The sequence below is a fragment of the Brachyistius frenatus genome, unplaced genomic scaffold (genome assembly GCF_029030835.1).
Source record: "Brachyistius frenatus isolate BFR_SWC_R1_liver_20210118 unplaced genomic scaffold, ASM2903083v1 Contig_217, whole genome shotgun sequence".
NCBI lineage: Eukaryota > Metazoa > Chordata > Actinopteri > Embiotocidae > Brachyistius > Brachyistius frenatus.
In genome coordinates this window covers 1-17229 of record NW_027210816.1, presented here as the reverse complement: position 1 = coordinate 17229, position 17229 = coordinate 1, and the positions used below count along the sequence as shown (strand labels likewise).

The following is a 17229-nucleotide window of genomic DNA, read 5'->3' as shown; positions in this document are numbered from 1 at the left end:
TAAAGTATCATATTTAGATTCAAATATATTTTAACCCTAGACCTCTATTAACATTAGGCCCCTGATGATTCAGCATAAGGGTCCAAGTTTGTTACCTTTACAGAACAATGAGTTTATAATTATACAGTGGTGGAATGTAACTAAGTGCATTTACTTAAACCAAGGTACAAATTTGAGATATTTGTACTGGACTTGGATACTTCTATTTTATAGAACTTTATACTTTATATACTTTTTACTCCACTATATTTGTCTGACAGCTTATTATTTTAAATTAAAATTGTTCTGATAAATGGGAGAGTTGGGTGTATTTTAATGGGTTTAGAAAAATCTCTTTAAGCTAAATAAATTATTTGAAACCCAACATGGACTTGCTGGAAAAGTCATTATTTTCCTGATGTTGTTGACTTTTTTTAGATATTTGTTTCTCGCAGGACAGAAACAAAACAAACATGACAATATAATGCATTCCTGTACATTAACATAATCATCAGCACAGGAAGTAGGCTAGTTGAAATAAGCATAATTTGAAATAACTACAGCAGTAAAATGTACATTAATGCTGCAGTAATATTACTCCAAAACATTAGATATATTTGTGAAACACTGACAGGTCATATACTCAGTAGTGTATACTTTAACTTTTCATACTTGAAGTACATTTATATTTGCAACCCTTTACGGAAGTAAGGTTGATATCAAATGGAGAAATACAAGCGACATACTGTCACTGTTTATATTTAACACTACAATTACGGCATTTTTGGCAAAGTAAGAGCAAGTTTTTTTTTTATTATTATTTTATTTTTAATTTTTTTTTTAATTGTTGTAATACGGAAATGAACATATATAGAGATTGTTTGCACACACGATTTAAAACGTGCAGAAAACGGAGCGACGCAGTGGAAACATACGGGAGACTCCGAGGTCAGCTACTTCCTACGGTTGGTTTTTTGAAAGGACCGGTTGGATCGTCGCTCCGCTGCCGACCAATCGGAAGTGAGTATTTTTCGCGCTGGTTGGCCGCAGAGTTTGAGTTTCCCGCAAGCTTTTGATTCGCCTTGAATGAAATCCTCCAATTTACGGGATGAACGCGGGCATTTTCTCCCTTTAACCGCCGACAGGAGATTCAACAGGTAACTGGAGAGAAACGGTCTTTCACGTTGTTGTCAGCCCCCGGTGGGAGAGAGAGAGAGAGAGAGCGGCCGGGACGAGTTTGTTCGGGGCCGACCATCCATTTTAGCGAAGAGACGGAGGGGGGAGGGGGGGGCTCCGCTAGCTTAGCGAGCGAGCTAACCGTGCTAACGTTAAATGTGCAGTTTGACTCGGCGTCGACGGTCCGCTGCGTTAGCATCGGCTAGCGCGGGTAGCTTTTTTTTGAAAGGAGCTGTCATGGCGCCCGCAAATCGGAACGTATCGGTGAAACGGTAGCGAAACAATTTAAACGAGCTGCTGCAGCCGTTCAGGTACGATATGCTTTATTTGTTTGCGTTAATCTTTCAGCTTGTAAGTTGGCTGCATTTAGCTTTTTTTTTTTTTCCCCCGGGTGGCGGCTTTGTCTATTTGCTGGAATCCGGTGTAATGGCTGACTGGTGATGACAGAGATGTACGCTATCGGTGGTGGGGGTGGTGGAGGTGGTGGTGGTGGTGGGGGGAGAGGAAGGCTTGTCCGCCTGCCCATCGCCGGGATCCCCGAGCTTCTTCTTCCATCATCCGTTATGATAATCAGAGCCTCTTTTCTTGCCCACCGGGTGAAGTTGGGTTTTCTCGCGCTTTCGGCCGGCAGAAACAAACTTAAAACGTAAACGGACGCTTCAACATTTAACAAGACAACTTCAGGCGCGCTGCCCCGTTATATTACAACTAATCCAACCGACCACGTCACATCAAACACAACGAGCACGCTGGCTGGGTTTTTTTTTTTTTTTTTTTTTTTTTTTTTTTTTTTTTTTTTTAACCGACGCGAGAGACGTCGGATTTCCAGCAATTATCCGCTCTCCCGGTTGCAGCGCTCCGACTCGTCAGCTGCTTCCATTTCCGCGGCTTTTCTCGCTGGTTACGCGGCGCAGCTCGCCGCACGCTCGTTGGGCATTTCGCTGCATGAGGCTGCAGCCTCTCTCTCTCTCTCTCTCTCTCTCTCTCTCTCTCTCTCACACCGCTGAGTCTTGCAGCTAGCAGCTAGCTCGTCCTTCTCCAGAATAAAACTACGTACAAGTGTCGCGGTAAGGAGGTTTTCCGACCGACCCTGCGTGGTTGTTTTTTTTGTTGTTGTTTTTTTAGGTTGTTTTTTTTTGTTTTTTTTTCCGCGTGCATGGATGTAAACGAGGATGGGTTTTCTTGACCTCGTTGATATGAGTTGTGATCAGTGCATAGGTCTGGATTTCATTTGAGGGATGAGTGTTCTTTTACTACCCGGAGGTGTTGTTGCTTCTGACTTTTGGTGACTCGAGTCGCTCTACTTTCTGTTAAATGGATCCTAAACTCCGCGGCTAGGACATTCCGTGACAGGTGCAGTGTTCAGTGTCGCCTCAAAGCTCACTTCGTGCTCCACTCGAGCAACTGAGTGCCATTTTGAAAAATGTGTAACGATATGCTCATCGAATTCATATCCCAGAATGCCATTTTGCAAATTGGCACAATTAAGAGCACACGCAATTATTGCATGGTGTCGTTTTCTGATTGAACCTGTGGAATAAGACGGTTCTGTGCTGTCCCCCTTTGCCCTGCAGCTCAGTGAGCCTGGAGGGGGTTAGATGGGATGGACAGCAAAGGTAGCTCCCTGCCTTCGATGCCCGAACCAGCCAACCCAATCAGCATGAAGCAGCCACCGGAGTCCCTCAGCGTACGGAAAAGCCGGGGCGACAAGAGCAGTGATCCAACTCTGCTAATGGATAAAGCTGCTGCACAGCTGGCTGCCACACTACAAGACAGCGTCCTTCAGAAGATGGCTGGCCACAGTCACAACAACCACAGTCACGAGAGGCTCAAAGATCTCACCTCCCGTGTGCTGAACGGTGACCAAGACACGCTACCCAAGCTTTGCACCCCGGAGCCACCTATGCTTAAGGGTGCCGAAGCCCCTTCTACCAATGGCACCCATCAGCACAACTGCACTCCTCACGCTGAACCCAAACTCAAGGTGACAATACCCCAGGTGGTCAAGCAGCCATTGTTCGAGCCGTGCTGTGCCAGCGGGACCAGTTTAGCTACAGCCTCCGAAGGTGCTATATCTGGACCCGATGAGAGGCAGGACGCAAAGAAAAGGAGGGGGAGAGCTCACAAACCAAAACCTCAAACAAACTTCAGTTCCTCCGTCATCCCCGTGGAGCCACTTGACCACACAAATGCGGTGGAGGGAGCTGCAGCAGCTGATGAGGTTTTACTTCTATTCCTAAAGACAGAAATGCTATTTCTGTATTGCAGATATAAACTTTGTAGAATGCAACAATTCAAATTCGGTTTTAAAGATGAGCATTGACTTAAAGTACTCCAGTTATTCTGACATACCTCTTACCTACCTATAAATGTCACCAGGCCTCTGAGGCAGAGCTGTCTGCACAGTAAATGTTGACTAACCAAGATATTAAATTCAAGTGTTTGCTCAAGTACCTTGGGGACATTAATTTCAAAATAAATGAGACTTTACCGTTAGGGAAGTGTGTTAAATTTACACAACAAGAACACGTCCTTAAAGACTAGAGTTTGATACAATCTATGTGAATAATACCAGTAGTTTTCTGTACATGTTTGAACTAGTAAGCAAGGATTTCGTTTGTATTTTTATCTTTTGATTAACTGATTCTTGTTCCTGTTCTCCAGTCTGATCTCGTGTCAGACTTCACAGAAGAGGCAACAGAAGATTCTCCTTTGCTGAACCGTTTCTCTGTTGGGGATCTGGTTTGGACAAAGGTGTCAGGATACCCCTGGTGGCCTTGCATGGTGACCACAGACCCCGAATTCAACAATCACTTTAAGCAGAAACAGAAAGGTGAGATGCGCTCACACACTGCCACCTGCATAATTGAATCCCTTCTATTGCAAAGTTAATGAGTGGAGACTTGAGTAATAATTTATTTTTACGTTTTCATGTTTGGTTGTTTTTTGTAGCAGCCAACAGCAGGTCGGGCCTCCTTTACCATGTGCAGTATTTTGGAGATGCTCCAGAGAGAGGCTACATCTTTGAGAAGAACATGGTGTCCTTCACTGGAGAGGATCAGTACCAGGAGCTGAGCCAGGGTAGCACACAACCAGCCTCCCGAGTCCTCCATAAAAAGGTAAATCAGCTTTTTACGTGTGGTGTCCCTCCATATTGTAGAGGATGTGATGTGCTGTTGTTTGAGAAAGTATTGGTTCAGACGCCTTGCAACATTTTCCTCAAGATGTTTTGTACAAATTTCACTTTCACCACCCTTCCATTTGTAGGAAGTTAAAGAACTTTGTTGCAAGTGAAAAACACACAACCTAGAAGGAACTACTGGAATATAGTTGTTTGGTTAAGAAATGTTTTGCGTCAGACGACTTGAGAATTCTCTTTGTGTAACTTGTCATATAACTCTGCTGCTTTGTGTTTTTGTCCCACAGACGGCTCCCTTGGTACCCCGCAAATTCCAGGCTCAGTGGAACATGGGCATCATTCAGGCCACGGAGGCACTCAACATGTTGCTGGATAATCGCATGGCCAACTTCATGTTTCTGTATGATGACAACGGGCCTCATCTGAACCCCCACATCTTGGAGAAGTTCAAGCCAGGCGACAGTGACTCGATCGGGCAGGAAACGGAGTCGAGGCTCCGCCCAGATCTTCCCTCCCTGCTGGTGGGTCCTGCCGACGAACCCCCTGCCGCCCCCCACTCCCAAGACAGCACTTCAACGGGGCAAACGACACAAGCACCTGGAGAAAATCTCACAACTGAAGAATGGCAAAAAGAGGAAAAGGGCCATCTAAACAATATCCTGTCAAAAAACAAATCGAACGACACGGTTTCTTCCAAAGAAATTCTTCAACCACAACCAGCCTCACAGGTTAAGAGGAAATCACTCAAATCATCAGGGGGAGGCTTGTGTCATGCATGACTTCAGGTTCTTGTGTAGACTTTATACAAATGCAATTGATAATTAATGTCCTTTTTTTAAATGACACTTTCTCGATTAATCATTTGGTCCATTACATTTCAGAAACATACAAAAATTGATGAAACCGAGAAATGCATGAATGATGAAAAGAGTCATAGTTCTAGAAACAAACAAAGCAAGTATTGTGACGTTGAGCCGAGTGGAGACTCATATTAACCCATGACATCCATATTTTATCTTTAAATATCCCAATAAAATCAATTTGGAATGAATTTTATGACTAGAGATAATATCATGAACAAACTTTTAACAGCCTGAGAACATGTTTGAAAAGCATCATTACAAATATTCTATTGTTTGCTTTGCAGAGTTCCACAAATTCGGCCCCGGATATAGAAGCTGTATCGGTTGTCCCTCAGAAGAAAAAGAGACGATCCAAACAGCCTCAGTCTCCCGCGAAGACAGTGAGGAGGAGAAAGATCAAATCTGCAGCGGACATCACGTGTGACCCCGTGAGGAAAAGGAAAATAAAGCTGGTTTCTGCGACGGACGAGATCTCGGGAGGAGTCTCGCTTCCAGTTTCAGTTCCAGGTTGGTTGAAAGTTGAAACATTTGCAAGTGTTAGTGCTGACATTTATTTACCAGTAATGTGGAGCATTCTGCTTTACATTTATTGTGTAGAATTACACAGACATGGGAAAAGAAGGTCTTATTATTTGGCCCTTTTTTTTTTTTTTTTTTTTTTTTGTTTTCTGTAGCCCAGTTAGGGACTCATCACACGGTGCCTGCCTGAAAACCCTGACAGCATTTCGTGTCCTACCTATTTCCATGAGATTAATGATGAAATTCAACCCAAAGTAAAGTGCTTATAACATTTTCTTTTAGGGAAAAGGCAGCGAAAGAAGATCTCTAAAAGGCCACTTACAGACGCAACGGCAGACATAGATAAACCGCAGAGAAAAAGACGCAAAACTGGCAAAGAGACTGAAAAACAGGTGAGTTTACGTGTGATGTAACCCCCAGTCACAACAGTACACCTGTTAAGCACTTTTGGACTCAGATCTGGATTCAGTTGTTTTATCACATCCACGCACTGAATTGGATTATCTTCCCAGGCTTCGACTTCAGAAGTAACGGACAAAAAGCAGAGGAGAAAGAAGAAAACCGGAGAAGATGTTAAAGAACCCCAGAAACGGCTGACAAAGTCAAAAGGCCCCTTTACTGGTAAGCAGCCACATCACTTCTCTGTGATTCGCTGTGCGGACTTAATGCCACTTGGCTGCTTTACTGAAGCTTGCAGCTGCTTTGAAATGATGGCTCAAACATTTTAACTGTGCACAGACGACCACGATGCAGAGAAACCAAAGCGAAGGAGGAAAAGGAAACAGGACGGAGAGAATCAGCCCACACCCTCCAAGGCAAAGAAGAGGCGGTCCTCCCCGTGTCCTGATCCCGAGGTGAGCGGGAATAACCGAAATTACACGAGGTTATTATCGAGGTGGAAAGTAACAAAGCTACATCTTCGGATATGATTGGGATGTCACGCAGATGTGACGGAAATAAAAGGGCTTCAGTTGATTGTGCATCATTGAGAACGAAGGTACGGCTGTAGAAGTACCGCTGATTGCCTCATTTCGTCGCCGTTTGCTGCAGGGTTCTGGGAGCGAAGAACGTCCTGATTCTCCGAGTGACAGCTTGGACGGGACGAAGAAGGGCGAACGGAAGAAAGAGTTTGTCTGTCAGGTACTTCTGCCTCCTCAGCAGCCCTCCATTTTCATCACGCCTTGTTTCGGCGGCTTCAGTTCTTTCAGTGTCATATATGTTTAAATCTGCGTGCTCGTGTTTTTCTACAGATGTGTGAGCAGGCTGGTGAAGACCTGGTCCCCTGTGAAGGTCAGTGTTATGGGATGTTTCACCTGCACTGCCTCGGTCTGTCCTTCAAACCTGACGACAAGCTGCTGTGCCAGGAGTGCAGCACGGGTGAGTAGTTCACACTTTGTTCTGTGTACACTGACCTCTTTCCTCCACCAAAAACAAGACGTTTTTTTTTTTTTTGACATTTCAGTTGCGCGTCCTGGATGTTTTTTTTTTTTTTTATGTTGACCCATTCTTGCGTCCTCTTTTCTCTCATCAGGAGTTCACTCGTGTTTCCACTGTAAGCAGCCGGAGGGTGAAGTCCGTCGCTGCCACGTCCCTCACTGCGGCAAATTCTACCACGAGGCGTGCGTGCGCCTCAACCCCCTCACCGTGTTCGACAACAAGGGCTTCCGCTGCCCGCTGCACACCTGCCTGAGCTGCCACTACGGCTGCCGCACCAAGCAAAAGTCTACCAAAGGTGAGGCTCTCGTCGGTGAATTCATTAACGTTAAGCAGCATGAGGTTTACTTATCGTCATGTTTATATTGGTCTGTATACATTTGCAGTTGTAAATTGTTGATGGGATTTTATGCTGGCTTTTTTTCTTCTTCTTTTTTTTAAAGCTCCGTGGGATAGAAATTTGTGATTGAACCGAAACAAAAAGACAAAATACGTCCCCGGAACACAATTTGACTTTTTGAGTGTTGCAGAAAAGATGGATTCGATCATGTTCAATGGCCAGAAATGTTTCAGTAAAGGCAAAACTCTCTGCAGGAATATAAGTGTAGAAATGCAAACATGCGACGAGACTTTCAAAAGAATAAGTCCGTGCTCGGAGGCACCTCTGGCATTGTGGCTCGTCTTAGTTTCTTGGTGACCTTCCGGTATATTTGTGTAATCTGTCGTTGCCCCCACCTCCGTCGCTTTCTGCACTGCAGGCAGGTTGATGCGTTGCCTGCGCTGCCCGGTCGCGTACCACGTCGGCGACCTGTGCGTGGCCGCAGGAAGCGAGATGATCACCAACACCGCTATCATCTGCACCAACCACTTCAGCGCCAAGAAGGGCTACAGCCACCACAGCCATGTCAACGTCAGCTGGTGTTTCGTCTGCTCCAAAGGTTTGACGGCTTTTCCTCTCATCTGGTAAAAGTGTGGAAAGATGAATCACGGTTGAATCGTAATCGAATTGCGAAGCCATTAAAGGTTCGCACCTCTTGCACTTGCTAATAGCTGTGCATTGATTTTATTCAATCACAAAATTCAGCTGCGCAGTGGCACGTTCTACATTAACCTCCTAATCTCTGTATACTTAGAGGGTGAGTGTCCATTTTAATGACGTTGCTACGATTGATAAGCAGCTTTGGCGCTTCTCCTGGCCTTCTTTACATTGTTTACAATCCTTTTTCCTCTTTGTATCTTTGTACATTGTGGCTGATTTGATTTGTTACTGCAGGGAGGTCAGATCACAACTCGAACCAGACCTTTTACAGGAGAACCGTTCGGGGAAATTTCTGACCTTCACCTCAATTATTCCGCAGAATCGATAAGCCAGCCACATTCAGAGTTGATTAAGCAGATTATTGCATAAACAAAAGCTTTGCTCATTAAATTCTGGCAACGTACTGTGTAAAATTGCAGAGGTGGTTTTTATTTCAGCTGATGTGGCTCAAATCGAACACTGCAGGAGACTCTGCTTAAATATTTAACAGCTTTACAGAAAGATAATTATGTGAAGTTAAAAGGTTGTAGATTTTCCAAATGTTCCTCTAAAGCCTGAAAATGATCTCCCCTCCCGTCTCTATAAAGGATAATAAGAAATGATTTTGGCAAAGCTAACTGGACTGGACCTGAATCGGGGCGGGTTTGGAGCTATAAATCACACGCTGCTGCTGCTGCTGCTGAAGAGCAGAGGAAATTCTGAGCTGCAGCAGTTTCTGCGAGTCAATTTTCAGTTGAAATCACAGCCAGCTCTGCGGAGACAGCTGTTAATGTATTGTGGGCAAGATGATACCGAAACACAGAAAGGAAGCTAATCTTTATCAGCCAGGAGTTTTTCCATTAATGCAAAATCCTGCAGTATCTGGCAGCTTCACAGAGCACACACACAACCGCAGCATGTGCGTGTTTCGATAAACTAGTGGGTATGCAGCAGGGTTTTTGTTGTTGTTGTTGTTATTATTCAGGCTAAACATTTGCAATATATTGTGCTTGTTTTCATCACCCTCGTACAGTTGACTCGACTGTAAATAGGAGCTCTGACTTGTAAATATCCATCCTAATTACCGCGCGCCCGTTTTAAATGTCTTTTGGTGTTAATTGGATTTCTCTGTTGTTTGCAGGAGGCCAGTTGCTGTGCTGCGAGTCGTGTCCCGCAGCTTTTCACCCCGACTGCCTGAACATCGCCATGCCTGATGGGAGCTGGTTCTGCAACGACTGCCGAGCCGGAAAGAAACCCAAATACAGAGACATCATCTGGGTCAAACTGGGAACATACAGGTAGGAAGAGATCGAAGCTGTTGTTTCTTTTCATCTGATGCGTCTTTAAACTGAATAAATATCTTACACGTGTTTTTTGGTGTGTTTTTTTTTTCTCTTTAGATGGTGGCCGGCAGAGATCCACCACCCCAGAAACATTCCCACAAACATCCAGCACCTTCGACACGAGATCGGAGAGTTCCCGGTCTTCTTCTTCGGCTCCAAGGATTACTTCTGGACTCACCAGGGCAGAGTGTTTCCCTACATGGAGGGCGACAGGGGCAGCAAATATCAGAGGACCGGCATCGGCAAAGTCTTTAAGAATGGTGAAGAACCACGCCGTCTTACATATACTAAACTTTTTTTTTTTTTTTTTTTTTTTTTTGATCTCATTCAAACTGAGGAATAAATTCGCAACCACACAAATGTAATTGCAGAAAATGTTCTTCTCTTCTTTTTGGTTTTTATGTACACAAAACATCATCTGAAGCTCCCATGTTAAAATGGATATTTGTACAGATGAAATGAAATGTGACGCGCTTTGACATGTTATTTTGTTGTTTTCTCCTCAGCTCTGTTGGAAGCCGAAGCTCGATTTAAGGAGATGAAGGTGAAACGAGAGGCCAAGGAAGCCCAAGAGAACAGCCGGAAACCGCCCCCATACAAATTTATCAAGGTCTGACAACCGTGTTCATTACTCTTCAGATGCATTCTACAAACCCACTGTGTTCTGCTTATTAACAAAATAAATGGACACTTGTTTTTTTTGTTCCCCCCCCCCCCCTTCCTTTCAGGTCAACAAGCCCTTCGGCAAAGTCCAGGTCTACACCGCCGACATTTCCGAGATCCCCAAGTGCAACTGCAAGCCGACAGACGAGCGGCCGTGCGGCTTTGAGTCGGAGTGCCTGAACCGCATGCTGCAGTACGAGTGTCACCCTCAGGTGTGTCCCAACGGGGAGCGCTGCTGTAACCAGGACTTCACCAAACGTCTCTACCCGGAGACCAAGATTATCAAGACGCCCGGCAAAGGCTGGGGCCTGATCTCGCTGAGGGACATCAAGAAGGTGAGAAGAGGTGGCGTTCCTGCCGTGAAACGTTTCGGGGGTTTGTTTGTTTTTGATATTTCCGGCTCGTGGAAACCAAAGATGCACACTGAGAAATGGATTCTGAAAAGTTTCAGTTGTTGGGTTTTCTGAAGGACCACAAGCAGATTTTACAATATCTGTAATGCCTTTAGCTTTTTTTTTTTAAATACAATTTTTTTTATTTTTTTTAAACTACTTGAAACAAGACTCCAACCGATGAATCAGCCAGGCTGATATTAGCTCATCGGTATATGAGGTATATGTCAGCCTATAACTGAAGAAGCTGAACTGCCAAAGATATATATTTTTTTAAGTGTCACTACTGTAAAGCGTTCCCACCAGAGCGATTCTCAAGTTACAAATTATTTAGTTTTTCAACTTTAAATATCCTAATCAGCATATTTTATGGGGGGGGGGGGGCCCTCACTTGTCATAAAGACAGTAATTTATCCTTTTATTTTCAGTTATATTATCAGAAACTAACCTAAAACCTCAGCTTTAAGATGAAAAAGTCCTCCTAGATTGTCGTGACTTGTCGTACATCAGGAAACATTTCTGGTGCTTTCATAGTGACTTTTTTGAGCCGTATCTCCCTCTAAAAGCACAGACGCCGTTTTCCCCTCGACATCGATCCCTCTATGATGTAATGTGATAAAAACCTAAAAACATCCCAGTCCTCTTGTCAACACTCGTAGTTTAAAAAAAAAAAATCAAATAAAAAGCCCGACCCGGATGGCGTCTCGGGTCTGACGATAGCGTTTCCCAAACAGGGCGAGTTTGTGAACGAGTACATCGGAGAGCTGATCGACGAGGAGGAGTGCAGGGCGAGAATCAAGTACGCCCAGGAGAACAACATCACCGACTTCTACATGCTCACTATCGACAAGGTTGGTGCACAACAACGAGTGTGTTTGCGCTGGCGCCGTAAAGTGTCTTTGAGCGGTTGTTTTTTGCTCCGCAGTGTGTCGGGGGGCTGTTTTCTCCGCAGCAGCGCCATTTCCACTGCGAGCTACATGAACACAATGGTATTGCATTGGGAATGTTGCACGGCAGACAACTGTAACATTACAGTAGTCAATACTACAAACGTAACCTCAGCTGATGAGCTGAATCCAGTAAATGCATCTGTCAAAGCCGATGATTTAAAAGGCTAATTCGTAAATCGCCGAGTCTGAATTTCCTCCCGTTTTTTTTTTTTTTTTTTTTTTTTGGTCTCGAAGGACCGAATCATCGACGCGGGGCCAAAAGGGAACTACTCTCGCTTCATGAACCACAGCTGTCAGCCCAACTGCGAGACACAGAAGTGGACGGTGAACGGCGACACGCGAGTCGGCCTGTTCGCCGTCTGTGACATCCCAGCAGGTGAGATGAGTTAGTCAACACGAGGTACATTAATAAACACTCGTAGTATCGCAGTTTTTATATGTTTATGGAATATCTACCTTTAGCGGCGGGGGGGGGGGGGGGGGGGGGGGGACAAGGGTTCATTTAAGGTTGTTTTTTTCTCAATGTGCTTGTTTGTATAACTTTCTTGAAGTCTGTTTACTTTTTTTTTTTTTTTTATTTAACACTCGACCATAAGAAAAAGTTCAAAGTGTAATAATTTGTAATATCAAATTGGAACGAGAATTGCCTAAAATGTAAAAGCTTGCTGCATATTGAATCAGCAGGTGTCCAGATGGTTTCGAATCACAAGATAAACATACCGTTTCTGCTCTAAACCACATGGGACGTAATCAGAGATGAGATGGACACCTTTTTTTTTTCTTCTTTGAATCCGGAGCCTTCGTGTTATTATTCATTTTCATCGATTCGTTTGTTCCGCAGGGACGGAGTTGACCTTTAACTACAACCTGGACTGCCTCGGCAACGAGAAGACCGTCTGTCGCTGCGGCGCGCCCAACTGCAGCGGTTTCCTCGGTGACCGGCCGAAGGTGAGCTTCACAATCACAGCTGTGTTATCTTTATCCAATTCCAGATTACTAATGCAATTCACAGTTTGCCCGTATCGCCAGAAACAAACACTCCGCAGCTTAATTGACGCAGGTGAAGTTAAAGAGGTCAAGACGGGTTCAGGGGGAAAAAACAAAAAACAAAAACGTGCTGCTGCATAAATTGCTTCGGGAGTACCAAGCTGCCCTCTTTGTTGCAGCTCACTTTAACTACATGTGCGTCTCCCTCACGCAGAACTCCAGCGGCCAAGCGGCCGAGACGAAAGGAAAGAAGTTGAAGAGAAAGTATAAAAGGAGGAAGTCGGAGGGGAAGAAGAAGTCTGAGGACGAGTGTTTCCGCTGCGGAGACGGAGGGCAGCTGGTGCTGTGTGGCAAGAAGACCTGCACCAAAGCTTATCACCTGTCCTGCCTGAACCTCACCAAGAGACCCTTCGGTAAGAAACACCTGAACACAACTCACTCTGAATTCTTGTGCTTTTTAAACTGCATTTAAGATTTTTTTATTATTATTATTATTATTATTATTATTATTATTTTATTATTCTGGTTGTGTTTAAAAAAAAATGTTTTACAGACACACTCACAGTCATTTTTCACTTTTATTTATTCTGGTTTCCGGGTTTGTTTTTCCTCTTTGTTTGTCTTGCTGTGGGTATATTTTTGACTCGGTTCAAATTTGACAAAGAAAGTGAATCGTTGGTTTCGTCCTATATTCTGTACGTGCTCATATCATGGGTCCTCGCTTCCTGCAGGCCGCTGGGACTGCCCCTGGCATCACTGTGACGTCTGCGGGAAAAACTCGGAGGCCTTCTGCCAGCTGTGCCCCAACTCCTTCTGCAAGGCTCACCAGGAGGGGGCGCTGCGCCCCTGGCCCCCCACGGGACAGCTGTGCTGTACGGAGCACGAGGAGCCGGAGGGAACTGACCCCCAGGACGCCAACTCGGAGGCGAACATAAACGCCGCCATCGCTGCCGCTATCGCCGGCCATCCTGCCAAAGGCTCCAGGAAGACGGAGGGAGCCGAGGCCAAAACAAAGGGCTCCAAGAGGAAAGCAGCAGAGGCCTGAAGTGTCCTTTTCAGAGAGCCAAAAGACTCGGACACCTTTTCTCCCCATCAGCAAAATAACATCATGTTCTCAAGATCACAGGAACCGAGGCACTGTTCATCTTCGTCATCAGGGAAAGCCGCCGATCTCTCACACGCTCTGCTACGGCCTTCAGCTCGCCACTCAGACGCGTCGTATTTTATTTTTGAACATATTCATTTTGATTTTGTTTTCCGCTTGTCTGCACTGAGGGGAACCATCCGTGATAAAGCACAAATCAGCAGAGCGAGCACAGGTTAGGAAACGTCTGGATTCTAACTCATTCTTCCACCAACCAAAACTGCCTTTTTTTTTTTTTTTTCTTTTTTAAATATTCTTTTTGTCTTATTGTCATCTTTTGATTTCATTGATATTTAGAATAACAAGAGAAACCAAGTGGTTTCTGCATTAAAGACTGGTCCCAGTCGGAAGTGAAACCGAGCGACAGAGTCAACGCCTAACTTGAATCTCTGTCCTCCCCCCCCCTCCTCCCCCCAACACGGATTATCTTGAACAGCAGAGTTTTATAGCTATATCTATATATGTGTATATCTAAGACCAAAATTATTATGACTGGAATAGTGTAAGACATCAAACAGGTTGCCAAATGGATTGTTTTTATTTTTATATATATAGTATATATATGTCAGATGTAATATCAAACACCAAGACACTATGGATAGGCTTCAGATGACCTCTTTACTTGTATTCGTAGCCATAGAACACATTTAACTGTAGACATGTTTCTATTTTACAACCTGTTATTTTGTTTTAGCTCTCGGTTTTTAATTTGTAGATTTGATTTTTTTTGGGGGGGGGGGGGGATTTTTTTTTTTAAATTTTTTTTATAGATATATATATATATATATAACAACAGAAAACAAGGGATTACAGAAGGTATTAAAACGAGAGCACTGCTGTTTGACATTAAAAACACTACTGGGAGGTCTGCAGGTGTGAAACGCACTCTGTTAGACGATAAACCAGGTAAATGAAGGAACGAGAGCGATTCTCTTGAACATTTTTGGAAGCTGGATTTTTTTTTATTATTTTATTTTATTTTATTTTATAAATGTTCCACTGCATCATGTGAAATCTGAGGTACAACGATTTCTAGGCTCCCGTACTGCTGTCTGGACTCTGGAGGTTTAGTGTCACTTTATTGACATTCATCTTGTTATCTTTTTTTTTTTTTTTTTTTTTTTTCCTCAATCCTCAGGAGTCAAAACTGCATTGTGATTATTGTTCAATACTTAAACACTGGCTAACCCTTGTAACTCAGATTTGGGGTTAAACTGATAATGTTTTTTACTTGATAAAAGATCATGGAGCGCAGTGGGCAGCGTGTTCAGGTCTGTTGTCAGACAGACTTGAATAAAGTACTCGGTGAACCTCAAGTTTAATGGTGCTGAAAAACTTAGGCCGTTTAATTCATTACTAAAAAAAAAAAAAAATCTCCATCCATTTGTAAAAAAAAAAATACAAAATACACCGCCTCAGACATTTTAGGTGAAAGTCTGAAAGTAGCACTTTAAAGGAGTCACTGCAAGCTTCAAGCGCACAATTTATAGACCAAAAAAAAAAAACAATGTGATGTTTGAGAAATTGGTAATTAGACAGATCCCTGATGGGTATTGTGCTGTATTGTCAAGGGACCAACCCTGCAGGCGTGAATGCTAACCGGTGATAGCATGATATGTGAACAGCTCAAATCTGTTTCCGTTTGGGTTCGTCACTTTCAAACGTCCATGTTTTTTTTTTTTTTTTTTTAACATGCATGTGCATGAAGGTACTCCAAAAATGATTTCCTTAATATTGAATCAAAACCTGCAGTGTAATCCGGATGGTGCTTTAGTTGCAGCTGAGGTTCATGCAGCTGGTTCACAAAAGAAAGTAAAGCTGCAAACCTTTTTTTTTTTTTTTTTTTTTCTATGACACCTTAATACCAGCCTCCATCTACTTTTTTTTTTTTTTTTCATTTAATTTTTAATGTCTAAATAGGTAAAATTGTGCAGCATTTCACTCGTGAAGAAGCAACTGAGAGAAAAATCCAAAATAATTTTTTTTTTATTTTTTTTTCGTTGTTTCTTTTTTCGTTCTGCTCCAGGAAGCATTGGGGGCCACATTTCCCCAACGTCTTCTGGAGATGTTAAAACATGAATCAAACAGTTGTCATCACTGTACATGGAAAAGGGAGGAGCTTAAAGTGCAAAAGACTGGCGCCGTTCATCACTGTTGAGCCAAGTCTGACGACACAGAGCTGAGACTTTCAAGCTGAGTGACGAAGAGCTCCGAAACCATCGTCACTGATTACAAAATGCACATTTTTACATTTCTCGTTTTACAGTTTGGTTAGTGTGCTGGTTTTCACCCAAACAGTGATTATTATGCTACTAAAAGCTTTGATTTGAATGGATTTGCTGTATTTAAATGCCACTGCTGCTGCCGTTGACAACGTCGGTCCCTCTTTTGGTCAGTTTTGGGGGTTTTTGTTCTGCAACAGAGACTCTAGGTGCTCGTACCTTTTTGTTTTGGAGTCTCTCCGAGCAGGTGCCTTGTTGTGGTCGTTTAACCTTTTTAGTCCACTTTCTACGTTTTGTTGTCGCACTCTAAAACCCCAAAACCACATTTGACCTGTACAAACACAACAGGAGGCCCTTTTTTTTTTTTTTTTATTAAAAAAAAAAAAAAAAAGACCTGCACCCTTTTCTTTTTTTTTACCCGAGGGCATGTGAATGGGACGTGTCCAGAGATGCAGCAAGTCTTGAGTTTTTCCTTTTTTATTTTTTTTTTTTTAAAGTAACAATCTTCATCCTAACCTTGATTTGTGTTGAGTGAATGTAGTCCAGCCAGTTGTTTTTGTAAGCACTGTAATTCCCTGTAGAGCTGAAGTGTAACGTGCACGTAGGGGTTTCATTCTGTAACTACTGTCATAGTAAACCAGAGACTAATATGTACATAATGTATAAGTGGTAATAGTGTTGCATTTATTGTAAATATCATACAGGTTTCTTTTGTTCTTTGTATTCTTCATTGTATTTTTTTTTTTTTCTTGATGCAGTGCTTAAATACTTTTGTGCAGGATCTCGCGTCAGATGAATCGTGCAATAAAAGTGATGGAACATGCATCCACCGCCCGCACCGCTGCATTTTTTTTTTTTTCTGCTTACATCTGGTGCCAGCGTGAATGTCTTTAATGTTTCTAAACTGAACTTCCCAAAGTGCTCGAAAGCTGTGCAGGTACGACACAGTATTAGGATTACATTAACCGAGAAAAGTGAGAGGAAGATATTCATTCGTTGATGTTTTGGAGGACATACTATAATTTAATTACTTTTTTTTTTCATGTGAAAAACCGTCACCAAAAATATGAAAAAAAAAGTCATACTATATATATGATATAGTATGTTGTCCAAAATATTAAGTTATGATATAGCATGTTGTCCAAAATATTAAGTTATACTATAGTATGTTGTCCAAAACATTAAAAGTCATAATATTAAAAGAAGTCATACTGTATAGCATGTCGTCTAACATATGATAAAAAAAAAAAAAGTCATACTATAGCATGGGGATTGGAACTCTGTCTGTGGAGGATTGCATGTTCTTGCTTGGAGTGTGACTTTGTCACTTTTACGACTACATGCATGACATGATGGACTACATGCATAAGTTAGTCATCCATATTTTACTTTTAGGTTAT

The 17229-nt window shown here is 43.0% G+C and overlaps 1 protein-coding gene across 1 annotated transcript; it reads left to right on the top strand.

Moving 5' to 3' along the window:
* The first annotated feature begins 2208 nt into the window (after positions 1-2208).
* Positions 2209-13826, top strand: nsd2 (nuclear receptor binding SET domain protein 2). The gene is made up of 22 exons (XM_069719561.1): positions 2209-2222; positions 2730-3376; positions 3820-3988; positions 4108-4274; positions 4582-5022; positions 5442-5664; positions 5959-6068; positions 6189-6297; positions 6415-6530; positions 6727-6816; positions 6927-7053; positions 7208-7408; positions 7869-8048; positions 9270-9426; positions 9529-9731; positions 9978-10081; positions 10200-10469; positions 11261-11377; positions 11711-11852; positions 12318-12424; positions 12678-12876; positions 13195-13826. The coding sequence occupies exons 2-22, from the start codon at positions 2759-2761 to the stop codon at positions 13506-13508; spliced, it is 4164 nt and encodes a 1387-aa protein (XP_069575662.1). The 5' UTR covers positions 2209-2222; positions 2730-2758; the 3' UTR covers positions 13509-13826.
* The last annotated feature ends 3403 nt before the right edge of the window (positions 13827-17229 follow it).

Excerpts from the sequence above, each read along its gene's own strand:
- nsd2 (XM_069719561.1), top strand. The coding sequence starts at position 2,759 with ATGGACAGCAAAGGTAGCTCCCTGCCTTCGATGCCCGAACCAGCCAAC. Across the intron at positions 5,023-5,441 it reads AACCACAACCAGCCTCACAG|AGTTCCACAAATTCGGCCCC; the intron begins GTTAAGAGGAAA and ends TTTGCTTTGCAG. Across the intron at positions 10,082-10,199 it reads CCCCATACAAATTTATCAAG|GTCAACAAGCCCTTCGGCAA; the intron begins GTCTGACAACCG and ends CCTTCCTTTCAG.